General features: G+C 36.5%; 2 protein-coding genes across 5 annotated transcripts; both read right to left on the reverse strand.

Annotated features, from left to right (window-relative positions):
- Positions 1-4,193: 4,193 nt before the first annotated feature.
- Positions 4,194-9,491, reverse strand: LOC126791076 (putative clathrin assembly protein At5g35200). 3 transcript variants are annotated; one of them, XM_050517478.1, is made up of 16 exons: positions 9,392-9,491; positions 8,944-9,076; positions 8,792-8,861; positions 8,478-8,575; positions 8,072-8,213; positions 7,893-7,993; positions 7,547-7,630; positions 6,570-6,620; positions 6,422-6,487; positions 6,260-6,325; positions 6,093-6,173; positions 5,923-6,000; positions 5,548-5,703; positions 5,382-5,457; positions 5,140-5,282; positions 4,194-4,953 (listed from the first exon to the last, which is right to left on the reverse strand). In XM_050517478.1, exons 2-16 carry the CDS (start codon positions 9,025-9,027, stop codon positions 4,327-4,329), a joined length of 1,923 nt encoding a protein of 640 aa, XP_050373435.1. In that variant the 5' UTR covers positions 9,028-9,076; positions 9,392-9,491; the 3' UTR covers positions 4,194-4,326. The 3 variants fall into 3 exon arrangements, with proteins under 3 accessions (XP_050373435.1, XP_050373437.1, XP_050373436.1); XM_050517480.1 differs by lacking the exon at positions 6,570-6,620; XM_050517479.1 differs by having other exon boundaries at positions 8,944-9,477.
- A 1,261-nt stretch (positions 9,492-10,752) lies between these two features.
- Positions 10,753-16,163, reverse strand: LOC126790290 (uncharacterized). Of its 2 annotated transcripts, none has more exons than XM_050516478.1 (15): positions 16,115-16,163; positions 15,423-15,695; positions 15,256-15,332; positions 14,901-15,001; positions 14,609-14,734; positions 14,326-14,395; positions 13,880-13,966; positions 13,728-13,793; positions 13,517-13,609; positions 13,201-13,257; positions 12,963-13,091; positions 12,759-12,849; positions 12,503-12,591; positions 11,730-11,914; positions 10,753-11,008 (listed from the first exon to the last, which is right to left on the reverse strand). In XM_050516478.1, exons 2-15 carry the CDS (start codon positions 15,643-15,645, stop codon positions 10,903-10,905), a joined length of 1,500 nt encoding a protein of 499 aa, XP_050372435.1. In that variant the 5' UTR covers positions 15,646-15,695; positions 16,115-16,163; the 3' UTR covers positions 10,753-10,902. The 2 variants fall into 2 exon arrangements, with proteins under 2 accessions (XP_050372435.1, XP_050372434.1); XM_050516477.1 differs by lacking the exon at positions 16,115-16,163 and adding an exon at positions 15,894-16,067.
- Positions 16,164-16,784: the final 621 nt, after the last annotated feature.

Consider the following 16,784-nt stretch of genomic DNA (forward strand, 5'->3'; position numbering starts at 1 on the left):
GAGATTGCAACTTGAGAGAGCTGAGAGAGAGATAGAGTTGACTTTATCCTCTTGTTATATATATATATATGGGCATGTTGAGAGCGAATGTCCGCATATGGTTAAACTACGGATGGACACGTGTCACATATATAGTTCCATGTAGGTCCCACCGTATAGTTTAAAGAGGAAGGAGAGAGAGGTAGACGATGGGACCCACATGAAATAGAGTTTAATTGTAGGCTTGACACATAATCATCCTCACTTTAGTCATATTGCGGACGTTCACTCTCGATCGGTCTCATGCGTGTGTGTGTACAAATCAACATCGCATTATTTATTTTCGGTTTGGTTCAAACCTCAAACTGAAGATCGAATTGAACCAATTCAGTTTTCTCGATTTTTTTTTCCATTTGATATTTTTTTCAGTTCAGTTTTTTTTTAGTTTCGGCTCTGTTATTTTGGCTCAGTTCTCGGTCTTTTTGGTTCAGAAGTGCCACCCCTTATATAAAAGATCCAAATACTAGCTAGTATTCTATTTTATTTCAACGTTGAGCTAGGTGCTGAAATTGTTGATAATATTTTCACCCTCTATATATGTTGTTACATTATTCTATGGGAATATCAAATTCATAGATTATATTATGTGTTTTTGATGGTCTTTTTCTCCTTCTTCTTTTTTTAAATTTTGTTCTTGGGTTTGCATTGTAAACCCTTTGAGCTAGAATGTTTTTCTTTCTCGTTGTAGTTTTAATTCAATTTCATTCATTTTGTTTAGGATTAAATACTTGTAACACCCTATACTTTTTGTGTAAAAACAGTTTTGTCCTTCTACTTTCAAATTTAATCTGTATATCTTTTAATTCTTATTTTTAACAGTTTTGTCCTTCTACTTTCAAATTAAATCTGTATATCCTTTAACTCTTATTTTTAACAGTTTTGTCCTTCTTTTTTTAACAGTTTAGTCAATTCCGTTAGTTGACCATCAAAAATTTCGTTAAGCCGTTAAAATGCCTGGAATACCCCAAATTCAAATCATATTTTTTATTTCTTTTCTTATGTCTTTTTTATTTTCTCTTTTGGTTTTTCTTGTTTTTAAATTTAATTCATCATATGTGCTATCCAATATATATAATTATAATCAACACAAATTATCAAATTAATTGTAAACAAGACGATAATTAATGACAATTGCTTAACATCAAGTTGGAAATAAATAATTTGAAACTATTTTTACATCAAAGTATGGATATGTAGTAGAAGTCTTTTTTGTCTTAGCATTGTAGAAAATAATCAATATATGTTTGTAGAGCATCATAATATAAAAGAACTTTCTAACTGGATTTGAGTACTGGCACTCACATGTCATTTTAGACATTATCCAATTGATTATAAGATGTTTATAATTAATTTGATAATTTTTGTTGATTACAATTATATATATTTGATAGGACATATGATTAATGAAATTTAAAAACAAGAAAAACAAAAAGAAAGACCAAAATAGAAAATAAAAAATGCATAAGAAAAAAATATATGATTTGAATTGGGGGTATTCTAGACATTTTAACGACTTAACGGAATTTTTTAACGGTGAACTAACGGAATGGACAAAACTGTTAAAAAATAAGAGTTAAAGGATATACATATTAAATTTGAAAGTAGAAGGAAAAAACTGTTTTTACACCTAAAGTATAGGGTGTCACAAGTATTTAATCCTTTTGTTTATGATTAAGTCTTGAAATAATTATGTGGGATAATGGTTGTGCAAGGAAAGGCTATACGACTCAAGTCAATTTCTTCTAAGGATCCTAATTCCAAGAATAGTATTCGAACCTACAGAAAAAATTATAGTAGGAGTGAGCATCGTCCTCGCTTGCCTAGTAGGGACCAGCCTGCCCATGAAGTTTGAAAATTAGGTTGGATTGTAAAATAATTTTATAAAACGTTGAGGGTAACTTATTGTGATCACTTGGAAATCCATTTCTGAAAACAATGCAAGTTTAGGAAACAAAACATACTAAAACATTGGAGCTTCAAGTTTGGATAGAATATTCGTTGAGATCTATGACCGAGTATAGCGACTAGAAAGGGATAGAGCCACTTCTTAAGTCGAGACCAACTACGCTTATTATTAATATAATAATAAAAGAGCGAGAGTGTCAATTTAAGACAATACCCTAAAGTGATAAAAGCCACTCTAACAATTTCCGCAATGCAGGAGAACAGTGGGGCATTGCCCCTTCAGAGGTTTACGGTTATCGACACCGAGGATATTCTGGTAACCCAGGTTCCCATTCACTCTCAGGTCTAGACATCACTATCATTTTCACAACGACTTCTAAATCTTCCTAATTCAGCACTCGATGCTACTCTAGGCTTCTCAACATCTCCACAATACAACAACAACTTCAAATTTTACAATCACGGAAAGGAAGGAACGTGTTTACTACCTCAGAGAATCCAAGAGTGAAGTCCATGACCACAATATTCCTTATCGTTGATTATGGGCTGCTGCAACTTCAAAAATTCCGATAACTAGGTTTAAGTGATGATCGATGGTTATGTTTCTAAACACGATAGTGGTAATGCATGCTTAAATCTCACTGAAATAGTGACATGAGGTAGAGAAAGAGATCATGCGGCGCTGGTTTTGATGTTGTTCGGTGGTGAAAGAGATGAAGTGTCGAAATGAAGAGAAGAGGAAGATGAGCTGGCAAGTTTTTAAGTTAAAGGCCTTAGTGTCATGTCCCGTTTTCGAGAGTGTCTATCATGGGAGTCGCTGGTTATATGAGCTTCATGAATATGTGGGATTGCTCCAAGATCAGAAGTGTGGGAGATATATGGTTGCCCCTTTAGGGGTTCAGGCAGGCCGACCCGGTTAAGTTTGGGGAGATTGTCGCTAGTCGGAGACTTAACGTCAAATAAGGGAGTAGGCTTCCCTACACACTGGTCGGGGTCTAGAACCGATCCCCTGATGAGCCCAAGGTAGGGCGAAACTAGTGTATTGCCCCGTTGGATAAGGCTGGCTCCATGGGGATGGAGCGCCGCATGGACAAGTGTGGCAGCCGAATGGCTAGGGTCCAAGACAAATGGTATCAAAGCCGTCCCGGCATCGCTGTCGTTGTGTCACCAAGCGCTCACATGTGTCGTCGTGTCCCCATGATGCAGGGTGCTCCGCAGGGGAGTCGAGTAGGCAGGGTGCCTCCAGGGGGAGGACCGGACGAGGGTCCATGGCAAAGTCCAAGATGAGAGATCCGGCACGAAGCTTTGTTGGGTGATCTTTGGGAACTCCTTTCGTATCTCAGGCCTCGTGGGCGTACAAGGGTTACACGTACCACAGTGAGGATGTCGTGTACGAGGACGTACACATTGTTGGTGGAGGAGGATGTCACGTCCCGTTTTCGAGAGTGTTTATCGTAGGCCTGGAAGTTGGGTTTGGTAGCTAGTTAGAGAGCCGGGTTTAGGCTTTTTTAAGCCTTGACAAACAACCTAAGTCTAATATTATAATTCAATCGAATTGCCAAAATTCGACAATGATAAAGCGATGACCAAGTAACTTCACGTAAAAAAATTTAATACAAAATTTTTAAAACAAGAAAAATATTTCGTAAAGTCACAAAAAATAAAATTAAGTGTCGGGAAAACTTGTGGCGACGTGTAGTTTAATAACAACGTATTAAAGTACGTACTTTGATATTTTAAATAAGATATCACTTAATCAGTCTTAATGTGTCGGTAATCGGGATTATAAATCTCGGGTATTACATACAACATATCTCAAAAGCATGTAGAAATGCTTCTTATTAAGTTATCCTCGCCTTATATTGGCAATCTCATTATCAAAATATGTAAATCTTTTGGATATTGATTTATGGGGTTTATTATGATGAGATTTGAATTGGTTGCACATATCATTTTATAGTCAGTCCACAAATTTACCCATAAAAGAGCAGGCAAGATATATGGAAAAAATGAATTTACAATTAGAAAAATATCTCTGTTATATGAATTTATTCAAGGTGGCACTGCGATATTTATATATATTCCTTGAGAAGTTATAGAGGAAGGGTATACACCTCTGTTGTTGGTAGGCAGCTAGGACAAACATCAAATTTATGTCGACTTGGGTGTTCATTTTGGAAGATATATGAGATTGGGAGGGTTGATATTCTCTCTTTCATATCATAACTTCAGAAGAGACTAATTCGATGATTAACTAGCAGCACCAGCAAAATAGAAAAATTGCATGCAACTTTACATTTAATTCTTTAGTGCATGGCTCGAAAAGTAGTGGGTGGTTCCACTGCAATGTCTAGAAGTGAACACCATTCCTGTCACGATCTTCTAAATGAGGCCATTGTCTGAATTTTGAGGTGGAGTACTGATCTGGTCAGAAAAAGGATTCCCAGAAGAGGTTAATGAGTTTGGCTGATTTTCCAAAGGACTAGGTGGATTTTGAAGAGGACTTGGTGGATTTTGGAGAGGACTCGGTAAATTTTGGAAAAGACTTGATGGATTGTATCCAGGACTTGGAAGATTTTGGTGCAAACTTGGTGGATTTTGGCCAGGACTTGGTGGACTTTGGAAAGGATTTGGTAAATTATGGAATGGACTAGGTGGATTATGGGAAGGACTTGGCAGATTCTGGTACAAGGTTAGTTTATTCTGGCCATGACTTGGTATATTTGGGACAGTGCTGGATAAATGTAGTTGTTGCATTTTTTGTTGTTGTATCAGCATAAAATATTGTTGCTGTTGCGCCATAAGTCCCATTTGTAAGTTTGTTGGAGTTGTTGCGTTGCTGGAAGCATGATAAGAGTCTTGGAATTGGTATGAAGAAGAAGCAACATCCTCAAAAGGATTAGAGGGTGCCATTGCGGCTGGGGAGCAAAACATATTGTTCTGATTTGGTGTACTTGCCATATCATACAGACTATCCAGTGTCGATCTATCAAGCTTACCAGCTTGTATCTGTTTAAGAATCATAGAGTTAATAATTAACTAAAAAGAGAGTGATATGTTTTCCTCAATCCTACACCATTATTGCTTGAAATATATAAATTTCTCAGTGTTTCGGATAGGTAATCAGGTATTACCGCATTAAGAATGTTGGTAAAAAAAAATCAAAAGTGTTGTTAGATGAGGAGGATGACTCACCAACTTAGTTTGTGTAGTAGAAGTTGAAGGTGTTTGTTGAGCTGATGCTCCATTAGAAGTTGGTGGGTTGAAAAGTTCAATCTCCCAACTAGAGTTTGAGGTTGTTGAATCAAGACCATCTGTTCTCGGATCTGGTGGATTTTCTATGAGACAATGTAAAAGGAATTAATAATGTATCCAACATATATGCAACAAAAACTTACATACATAATGCAAATATAGGTATATTAAATTAAAATTACCTGACGGAACGATCGCTAATGCCATGGAATTGTTTTCATCAGATTCTGATATTACTGGAATAACTTCATCAAAGCTCTGGTAGAATTAATCACACAAGAGCAGCTAAGTAAAAAATAAAAAAGATGGTCCATGTATAACCAAACATGGTAGCTCAATAACGTTTACCAGCAGGTCAACGATTTGTCTTGCTGCAGCAGCCTCACTCTGGTCATCCCTTGGATGTTCAGATGCTGATTTGTCTTCTACATTATCATCAGGGTCAACTAACAAGTCACCTTCTATCACAACAGTCTCCTTAGGAGCATCAGTTTGATCCTCAGGCTATTCACAAGTCAACCTTTCTTAGTTACAAGACCAGCAATGCATTGAAATTTTAATTCACGGAGGAAATCAAAAGCACACTTTTAGTAAAGCTGGAATTGTTCAGGATTCTTATAAGCATTCTTGAAATCAAATTCTTTCAAGACAAGTATGATTAAGATTTCTAATTTTTCTTACAACAAAAAATGATCACGAAATAAGGAGTTGAAGGCATCTTACTAGAGGAAGTTGAAGCATTACGATACCGGAAGTCTCCTTCACATAATCTTCCATAGTGGTCAAGAAAGATTGAGGGGGCTGCAGTTGTAAATGATAATTCGAGACTATAAGTTGAAGGGGATTTGCATTTAATATAAACAAAGTTCTGAATTCAGAGTAAACATTCCAACCTGTTGAATTTTAAATATTTTCATTCCCCGTCCAAAATTAAGGCTCCTGCAGGTCTCAAAGAACTCAGATAACCTCTCTGCCTAGAGCATCATACAAATTCGATATAAGATTTCTGTAGCTACCAATTTTAAAACTTAAATACCACTGTGGAGAACACAAGGTATACCTGATTTCCTGACTTCTTATATAATTCAAGTGCTCTAACTGCATCATCGCGTTGCATCTCAAAGAACTACCAGAAAAAGAAAGTGAGTCCTATAATGATGTTTCAAGGAAAGACTAGGAAGATAAATTCTCCCAAAACTTTACAAAAATAACTAAGACCTACCTTGTCAACTAAATTGACAATACCGTCAGTAATTGCCGCATACAACTTAGCACTTTCACCTGCAACCTGATGGAGGAACACCATAATAAATATCGAATGGATAGACACCAGATTAGACCTGCTTATAATTGATGTTGTGAGTTTGTACCATAGAAATAGCATACTGAATCAGGCCATTACATATAGTCCCCACATCTGGCTGCAAATTAAGATACCTTGTTTCAGTAATAGCCTTTATATACATACAAAATTCCACACGAGTACCATATACATGTGTCATGTGTGTGTGCGCGCATGTTATATATATTTCCATTGAGGGATCCTTAATTTGAGTATCTTATAGGGATAGGTCATTTGATCAGTTTTTCAATTACATTCTCCACTGTTCAATTTGTATGGTCTAATGTGTAGACCACTTATGTGAAATTTTAGTCAAAATGATGATGGTTAAGGTATCAAACTTGATAAAAGCAATAAACTCACCAAATCTAAATTTTGCAGAAATAATTTACACATTAGACCTTAAAAATTAAATTGTAGAGATGTCGAAATATAATTGAAAAGTTGATTAATGACTTATCCCTACAAATACCAAAAAAATGATCCTTTAATGACATATAGGCCGGTTATAGAGCGGACGTCCACAGTGTACTAAAAGTGTGAACGTCAGTGATTCCGGCGACTGGTGACGCATAACGAAGACGCCAATAGTGTCGGCCATGCTTCCCCCCCCCCCCGCCCGGCACCCCTGTCTGTGTCGGCTGGAGCTCCAGCACCGGCCAACAGCGAGCGGAATATGTAAATTTCTGGAAATTTCAAATTTGTGGAAAATTTCTAGAAATTTGCATATTCCTACCACTATAGGATGGCGTTGGAGCTCTGATTGGCACAGACAGAAGCGCTAGGAAGGAGGGAGCACAGCTAGCACTATCAGCGCCATCGTTACGTGTCGCCTATCGCCGGAACGGGTGAATCCGCACCGTGCGGACGTCCGCTCCTAATCCTTTATATATATCATTAAAATTTGTGCAATAACCCCTTCCTTTAATGGAGGATAGACTGAAAAGAAAGGAAGAACGGAAACCTTTTAAAAGTTAACAAAGAAATGAAGACTGGACTAGTCACCTGGCAATCAAGAAGGCGAGAAAGAAGTTGTTGCAAGGCAGGTAATTGCCTTAGTAAGTCTGGGGTTTCAAGTCCCTTTGTTCTCTGTAGAGGTTGTATTGAACATGTCAGATCCTTGATTCTAAAAGCCATCTTATAATACTGGTATCACAATATTAAACTGTGAAAAACAGCTCTAGAGAACTGTACATACTAATAAAATGGTATACTTTTTTTCCTTGAAGCTCAGGAAAAGCAAATCAACTGGTCAGTGGAGTAGTTTGCTCCTTGAATGATATCAAACCAACTGTATATACAATTATACATGCAAAGAGCTTGCACATAAATTCCAATTTAAACTACATACCGAGTGATCTTTTTGAACATCATACTTCAGGACACGAAAACACTCCAGGCGTTCTTCGAGATATGATGCATATAAACGAACCCAGGTAGAATAACCCCATGCTTCAGGCAAAAGTATCTTCAGTCATTTATTACATCAACTTGAAACCAAATGAGAAAAAATAACAGAACGAATAGTACCACTTGGACTTGTTTCATCCCACGAATGAGATATGTTCAGAATATGACCTTTGCTCCAGCTATACTTAATTAGCGCGTCACAGAATGTATCATCAACTTCCCTCAGAGCACGGTGTATGACAATTACAGTTTTCAGTGCTACCTAGGCATACACTGGAAGGTCAAACTTCGTGTGTATGTACTAAAGGAATAAGGGTAAAGACACTTATAAACAAGAATCATATGGAGTTTGAAGTAGAAATATAAGAACAAAGTATATATTAGATTATAGTTCTTTCAATTCCCTATCAGATTGAACAACTTTTGAAACGTACAACAATATAGAAGTTCATAGGTAGATGAACAAATGCTTAGTGCACATGATTAGTTAAAAGGCTGGAGCAAAGTGACCAGTAGGAGCATATACCTTCCAACTATGAGCCTTAGAAAGGCGCTTGGCAAGAGCATGTATGCAATAAGCAACTTCAGCACGAGGTCTTGAGGCTGGAATTGCATGTAGTATAGCTGGAAAAACATGGCAACGTAGTAATGCATCACAAAAAGGGGACAACATTGTTATTATTTTGGAACTTTTCAAGTATATACTGTATCAGAACAATTGAACACTCTTCCCTATCAGGTAGAATTTCAATGCTTCAATATGCAATCATATGCCATCAGATGAAAATCATAGATAAGAACAGTCTATCTATGAAAAAGCTATAGAAGTCTTTCACTCACTAATAACATGTTTCTCTTTTGGTAAACCATCACCATGCTTTGTGGCCTTGGCAATGGCAATATCTAATACCTGCAAATTATAGGACCTAAGTTAAGATATATGAACATAAATCGATATGATAAACTGTGATGCTGAAACACTCCGAAACTACCTTAAAATCACCATTGGCTTTTGCCAGTCCAACTGTTTTCAACGCTTTTCTCAAGCTTTGCTGACTGCCTGCACCTGCTGCCATTCTATAATCACAAAGAAACTATACCGAGACAACCGACGAAAAGCACACCCTAAATGACAATTCAACATCAATTCAATCAATTGCATAATTGACCGTATATTAAGCAATTCTATAGAACAATATCAAGCTAAAAGATGGTAAACAATGTTATTGGGAAAAATCATTGCATACAACGGCTGTATATATACATATATAGACCAGCACATAAACAATTACAGGTCAAGTTTTTTGGGTGGCAATACCAGAGCATGCATGTAATAATTTCTAAACCAATCTTCATCTAAAATACAATAGCAATGATCATTCTGGAACACTACGCATATGGAACCCTAAACAATTTGGGTAATGTGATGAGAAAATATACCAGAGGGCTTGATCGCCTGTTGGAGACAGGCAATGATGATGGAGAGCGCAGGAGAACTGAACGAGGGGACGCGTTACCTTCCACCCTTCCGGCTTTGCGGGCATGAAACGGATACTTGTGTCATATATACACTAAAAACACATTTTGAGGTTGGCTTTTTTTTTTTCTTTTCTTTCTTTTGCATTCACCTCACGGTTAAAATATATTTCAATTTGAAGATGGAGACGAACATTTTACCTCAATTTGAGTGGTTGGTTCGGATTTATTTCTGTAATAGACTAAATTGAGCAGTGCCCTGTCTCTAATATTACTCGAGGTGGCTACGATGTGTTATGCATTGTTGGCATAGATTGGTATAACTATAACTGTGGCCATATGGTCCGTTCTTATGATATCGTCATATCGGATAACTGATCCGAGGTCACAAGAATTGAATTCTAATATAGTATACTGTTTCAAACTTTATTTAGGATTTAATTAAAAAATCATATTTAAGTAATTTTATCAAATACTATTTTGAGTTTCTTTCTAAAACCCTACATCCTACACTCTAATACCCTAAACACTAAAACCATATACCTTAAACCCTAAATTCTAAACTCTAAACCCAAAATTCTAGTTCAAAATTATCAATACCCATGAAGGTCATTTCACAACTAATAAAAATATGTAAAATTATAATTTTGGTATAATAAATTCATGTGTCAAAATATAACAGGTGAGGAAGACCACGAGACATTGTCACGTGGTTCTCCGGGAGCACTGAAATTTTTTTTCTGAACTGTGTCCATTTCAAATCTAAAGAATGTGATGAAAAGTACCACCAACAAATTTAGTTTGGTCGATTTGTGAACACAACCTCAACAAATCAGTGTGCCAAGAGGACGGTCGGCATTTCAAACAAGAACTACATGAGGTACTATTTTAGGTCACATTGCACTACTTGAGATACCATTTAAAGTAGAAAAAAAAATTGTAGATACCATAAAATATCTTTAGCAATAGCTCAGGAACCATTAGCATTTTGAAGTGCCCCAAGGAAGTTCAATGCTGCCAATTTCATGTTCAGTCAAGTGCCCATTATTGAGGAGACTGAACTCCAGCCAACTGAGGACGGTATTTTTTTTCATTTAGCTACGTTCCCCTACAATTTTTTTTTCTTAAGTCGACAAATTTTCCTTAGAAGTTACTCTTATACCAAAGTCTAATACCTAAAATCATATTGTTCAAGGGCCTGCCTGATGTATGGGAAATCATATGACAATTTAATTAAATAGGAAGTTGTGGAACTCAGCTTCTAGAACAATGTGTTGCAATGGCGCATTTACCTATGAAAGATTGGGTTTATTGAACAAAAAGGTAACAGCTGAAGTGAATCAAATTAGGAAAGCCTCACTAAAAATGGCAAAAAGCTTACAATGATCAATGATTTTCTTTTCTTATTGATATAAGCACAGTTACTACAACAATGGTTAACTGTACTAGGAAGAATTCTTATCTTTATATCTGCATTATGCTTGCAAGGTTTTATCCAGATTCACATCTTCATGGGAGTTGTTCTCTTCCAGTGCTGCAGCATGATGCTCCAAGTACTCTTTGCTATTCATCTCTGTTAATCTGCATTCATAGGCCAATTATGTGTCTGACAACAAGAATATTCAATGGAAAGAAAAGAAGACGATGACAGAATAGCATAGCTCGAGACACTTATTACCCCATTAGCTTTGAAAAAGTTATGTACATGTAAATGCCAATACTAGTCTTTAACTGCTTCAAGTGTCCGTTCTTTTATTTCCATTTGTCTTGTAGTTTTATTTTTAGTTATTATACACAATTCAATTCATAGATGTCATGGAAACCATTCAAGATGCTGAAAACATTCAGCATCCTTAAATAAATGAGAATGAAGATTGACTGCATAGAACAAATAAGAAAGTACTCCGGTGAGCATTGCAATCACCAACTATTTAGCTTGGATTATGAATGAAAGCATGCTGCACATCGTGTGATTGATTAGGGTTGTGAACGGTTTTGCAAAAGATGACAAATGCCGACTAACAGATGTGATAAATATGGCAAACCTATACATCTTTATCATGTCACTCAGTAAAATTTTGGTGACCAAAGATTCCGGCAATTCCATGCCAGATTATCTTCCAGATTGTTCAACCCTAATCCAGAGAACTGTGTTTAATACTTGTAATGAGAATATAGCGCAATTGAAGAGACTAATTAACCATCAAATTATAAGAGTGCCATTTACTTAAAAGGACATGTTAATTTCTCACGACAGGCTAATTGACACAGCTCTGAACTCATTGTCAGCACAGAAACGTACCTACTAATGGTGCGGTCTTTAGCAAATCCCAGTTCATTATCTACACACAGCTCCGAATCATCATTTTTCCTTGATCTTGAAGAGGTTCTAGGAGCCACTTGTTGGATTGTCACTATTCTTTCAAAAAGTTCAAACGGAGTCCCCTCAGCTGTGCACATCAGTCTGCCCTTGTTTTCGTACATCACCTGTGACCATAACAGTTGTCAGTATTGTTTTCACTTAGGTGAATAACTGAATAAATCATAATATGCATCGACTGTCATAAAATATGCATCTATTGCATTGAAATATGCATGTATTGAAGTGAAGAGGGAGAAGAAAGGGAACGCATTCCAAATGCCAAATAAAAAACAAGAGCCACAGACCAATGCTTAGACTTTTTTGCTGCTAAATTTCACATCAAGTAACAATCAGACGCATAGGGGGAAGTGAATGGTAGAAAGGACCAAATCAGGGGAAATCAATTTGATACTCAAATAAGGGAATAAGTGATTTGTCTGCCTTTACAATCTGACAATTACATAATGTTACCAATCAATTTTAATTTTCTCCTTCCCCAACTAAAATTAGAATGTACTGGTTATTTTTATTTGAAACATAATAAACAAGTGAATATGACAACTTATGTTAGAAACTTAGAAGAGTATCTTGCAGAGGGCGGGACCAAAGATAGAATGAGCCTTTTATCTATATACTTTGATTCCAGAATTACAAGGACGAAAACTAAACGGTAACAAAAATAATAAAACAAGCTATGATTGAAGTGGACATACATCAACTAAAGTAACAAACCGATATGCTGCTGTCCTATTGTGGGGTCCGAAGATAGGAACTCCGTCCAAGGCCAGGGTATGGTACTTTTCTGTGAAAAGAAATTAAGAACCTTCATGACATGATGTACCAAAACTGATTTGCTAGGGTGTCGGCATCAGACCCAAGATAAAACTCAGTAGTGAGCAGCTGCTATCAAGTTGGAGTTTTCAAACGCACAATATAGAAATGTCTTCAACTACGCTAGATTTTACTTACTGCACAATCCAAAATAATCTGCAGCTCCCATAGGTCTGTCACAAAGGTCCTCAAAAGGAAAATATGCGATTCCCTTAGCACCTAGTGGGACCTGAAAATGTTGAAACATATAAGGTCAGTCGAAAAAAGAATGTGACTATAACAAGTTTTAAACATGCGACGCCAAAAGTAAAAGAATGTGACTATAACAAAAGAATAACATACATGTAGTTTTCTTCCCATCACTACTTCTGCCTCCTCAGGATGAGCTTCATGATCCCCAATCAAGTTTTGAAACTTTTCCTTAAGAAAGCCTGATAAATCTTTACCAACAAAGTAAAATCCTTGCTCAGCCTGTAGTTCAGGTTCACACATAAAAATACAGATTTATAAAAATCCCATCACCAGGTCACTGAGATATGATTTTGTAGAGGCCACAAAGCTCACTGCAGTTAAATCTTACCGACGTCAACTTTCGGTAGTCTACTGCTGAACCAATTTCATGAACTACACATCTTTCCTACAACCAAGAAAAAACATTACTGGTTATGCATTAAAACCCAATTAGCAGACAAGCAGGGGACAGATAAATTAGTTTATATACATGAGTACTGGAGCCGGATAGTCCTCAGGTTGTGAAAATTAGACACGGAACCTCTTTGAAAATGGATCGCACCTAAATTGACCAAGAGTATTTACCTTACTTTAAGCCAAATATAGCCAAAATACTATATTGATGGTAATGTAGTAACCAATAGAGATTACATCTACATTCAGACCTTTAACGAAGCAATGAAGGGTAGAAACAAATCCCTCTGCAATCCACGTTCATACAGGTTATCCGGAGCACGATTGGAGGTGGCAACAAGAATCTATACTTTCCCAAAACCCACAATAACAAATTAGTATGGTTTTCAGTCAGATGCACAAAATTATCTTTTGAATATATGTCTGAATAAACAATTTAGCAAATGAAGATAAAGTACTTACAACGCCATTAATGAACAGGTGTTTAAACAAACGATTTAGAATTAACGCATCAGCAACATCATTCACCTGCCAATCCAAAAGGAAATCAATACACAAATATTTAAGTAGCTAGAAACTATTATGAGCAGAGATGAAAACAGTAGTCCTCTAACCATGAATTCATCAAGACATAACAAGATTGCCTCATCAGATATCTCTCCTGCAACAACTTCAAGAGGGTCTTCTACACCCTGGTGCTTCTGAGAAGTCAAAGTAAACTCACGTTAACCTTACTCTGGCGTTCGTAGAGCAAACACTTCCACAAACAAGAATGTAGAATGAGTTCTATCCCAATATGAGCATAAACTGATTGCCGACCCCAACCATCAGAGCAATAGGGTCGGGACCATCCATCCAGGATATGACACACAGAATGTTAATTCAGCATTGACAATGGAATAAGAAAGCAGGATATGCATACTTTTTTATATATTTGTTCTGGTTAAGAAATTCAACTTTTACCAAACACACGGTTTAAGTTTCGGATTGAAAATATTTCTCTCTGCAATTAATAAAAATGAAATAATGGAAGTAAACTTATAGACAGTTGCTTTCTTACTCGTAAGCAGCTGTGGACATTCAACATAAAATCATGAAAATGTATCCTCTTTTTCCTCCAACTGCATTTTCTGAGAAGTAAAAACCAGAGTTTTAGAACAAAACAAATAACGGAAACATTAAAATTTAGATATACAGCAAATATTCTTTGTATCTATAGTATATCAAATTTGAAATAACCAAATAACTGTTCTCAAGAATCACGAATTACAGCATGGTCCAGAAGTGAAAAGAAAATTCTAAAAAACAAAAAGTACAAAAGCAAACATGCATTGGTGACTAACAGTTGATCGAAAAACAAGTCCATCAACATGGTTTTTCCAGTTCCCACTCCTCCATAAAGATAAAGACCTTTGACAGGGGAGGCGTTTGAAGACTGTGGGATGAGACGAGACCACAACCATCGACTCCTGCATACAGAAAAAAGGATAATCTATAGTTAACTACTCCTAGTTGGAATGACCTAGAACTATAAGAAGTAAGAAAGAAAGCCAGCAAGCAAATGAACAGCTGCATCACTATTAGATTTGAAAATTGAAAATTGATCAAAAGTGAAGCTAAAACTTCAAAGGTTACCTGGCAGATTTCCTTGAAGTGGCATATCTGTCCAACTGGCAGACATCAGCCGACACAACAAGTTGATCATATAGCCTTTGCAGTTCTCTTAAGGTACCTACCTGCAAAAACTAGTCAGGATAATTGACAAAAAAAAATGGTGTAATTCATTCAGCAGGTCCATTCTCTAGACTCCATATTTAACACATGATTAGATTGGCAAAATTTTATCATAGAAAAATTAAAAAATAAGTGCAGTGTCAGTCAAGTAACAAACAGTAAATGACACAAACAGGGCAGTTAATCACAACATGTTCCTCAACTTTTTCTTGAAGTAAATCAACAAGAATGCACCCAATCCATCGATTTTCTATACCTGGCAGGCATCACCATCAACAAGTTCACCTGCAGCAATCCGTCGCTCGTACTCAACAAGCGGCCCTCTGTGTGCATCTGCCATTCAACCAAAACCAACAACATCAACAAAAGTATTTTTGGTGCGTACTCCAGAAAACATAAGACGGCCAAGAAACAGAAAAATACCTCCATTAGCAACCTGAACAGCATCGGAAGACAGAGCTCTTGACCCGAAAACTGAGGGATGCAGAAATCTATCGAATTTGGCATTGTTAAGGAGCTCATGCGCCAACCCTGAATGGCTGTTTATCAAAAGCTTTCGCCTTCTCACAAAACCAGAGGAGTAACTACATGTCTGCCGCCGCAAAACTGATCGAAGTTGATGAACAGAACGAGCAATTGCTCTCATCTTCAATCCAGAACTCCAATGCAAATCTCAAATCAGCTCAACAACTACAACTACAAGACATAGAGTAGAGACAACTCTGATTCATTCAAAGGTATATTCTTGATTACAAAACAACGAAAGATTGGTGCTTCATAATATTGTCAAACCCATCAAACATGACAATAACTATAAACATCAAAGTCTCAAAGATTAAAACGAACTTACACTAACATAAGTTCACCCAGATCAGATTAAAAGCAAAACATTATCTGAATGTATAAAACAACGAAATCCCAGAACTTTTAAATTGATGAGCTCCTCAAAGATAGAGCTCCCTGAAAACGGGAGATGCAAATATGGAAACTCTCTGCTTTGGAAAATATAAATAATTAAATGGATTAGAGAAGACCACCCACCAGGGTGTATATAGTTATCAAAAACCTTTATCTCGCTAACACAAAATCAGAGAGGGGGAGTTTGGAGTCTAAACCTTAGAAAACACAGCTCTGGTTGCGATGGTGTGTTTGCTTTGGCATCTGTGCAGTTTGTTTGACTTGTTGTGAAAGCCTATTTTGGGTATAAATCTGAGTCATCAAGACGTCATTATCACTATCTTTTGGGTTCAAGCTCCAAGATCATGTTGCCAAAGACACTATTCTCAGTTGGGTTTTTGTAGAAAGATGACGATAGGATAGGGCATGTTGACCCACCAAAAAAAGACCCATGACGTCGGAATGGGGCGATATTCCCTCAAAATATAAAATAGCCGGAGGTTATTATTGTCATTCTATGGTTTATTCTTTGTTTGGTGTCGACCGACCAATCGGAAGTTTACAATGGTAAACTAAATCAAGAATCACGCTGAATAAGAATTACTCTCCATACTTACTCAAATCATGGTTTATCTCGTTCTAATTAGTTATGTTAGTCTACCAATTATAAATACATGCTATGCATGTGTAAGAATATTTTGTTAAAAAAATATTTTAAAAAAATGAAAATGAGCGGTAATTTATTAGCTAATGGCAGTCTAGTAGAGTGGTAATAGGTGATTATTTTCATAGAAAGTGAATGAAACTTAAATTTTTTTTATTATTATTTATACTTTTACTCTTGAATTATTAAAAGAAATTTTATATTAACTTATAGTGTGAGTGTGT

This window comes from Argentina anserina, chromosome 4 (genome assembly GCF_933775445.1).
Source record: "Argentina anserina chromosome 4, drPotAnse1.1, whole genome shotgun sequence".
NCBI lineage: Eukaryota > Viridiplantae > Streptophyta > Magnoliopsida > Rosales > Rosaceae > Argentina > Argentina anserina.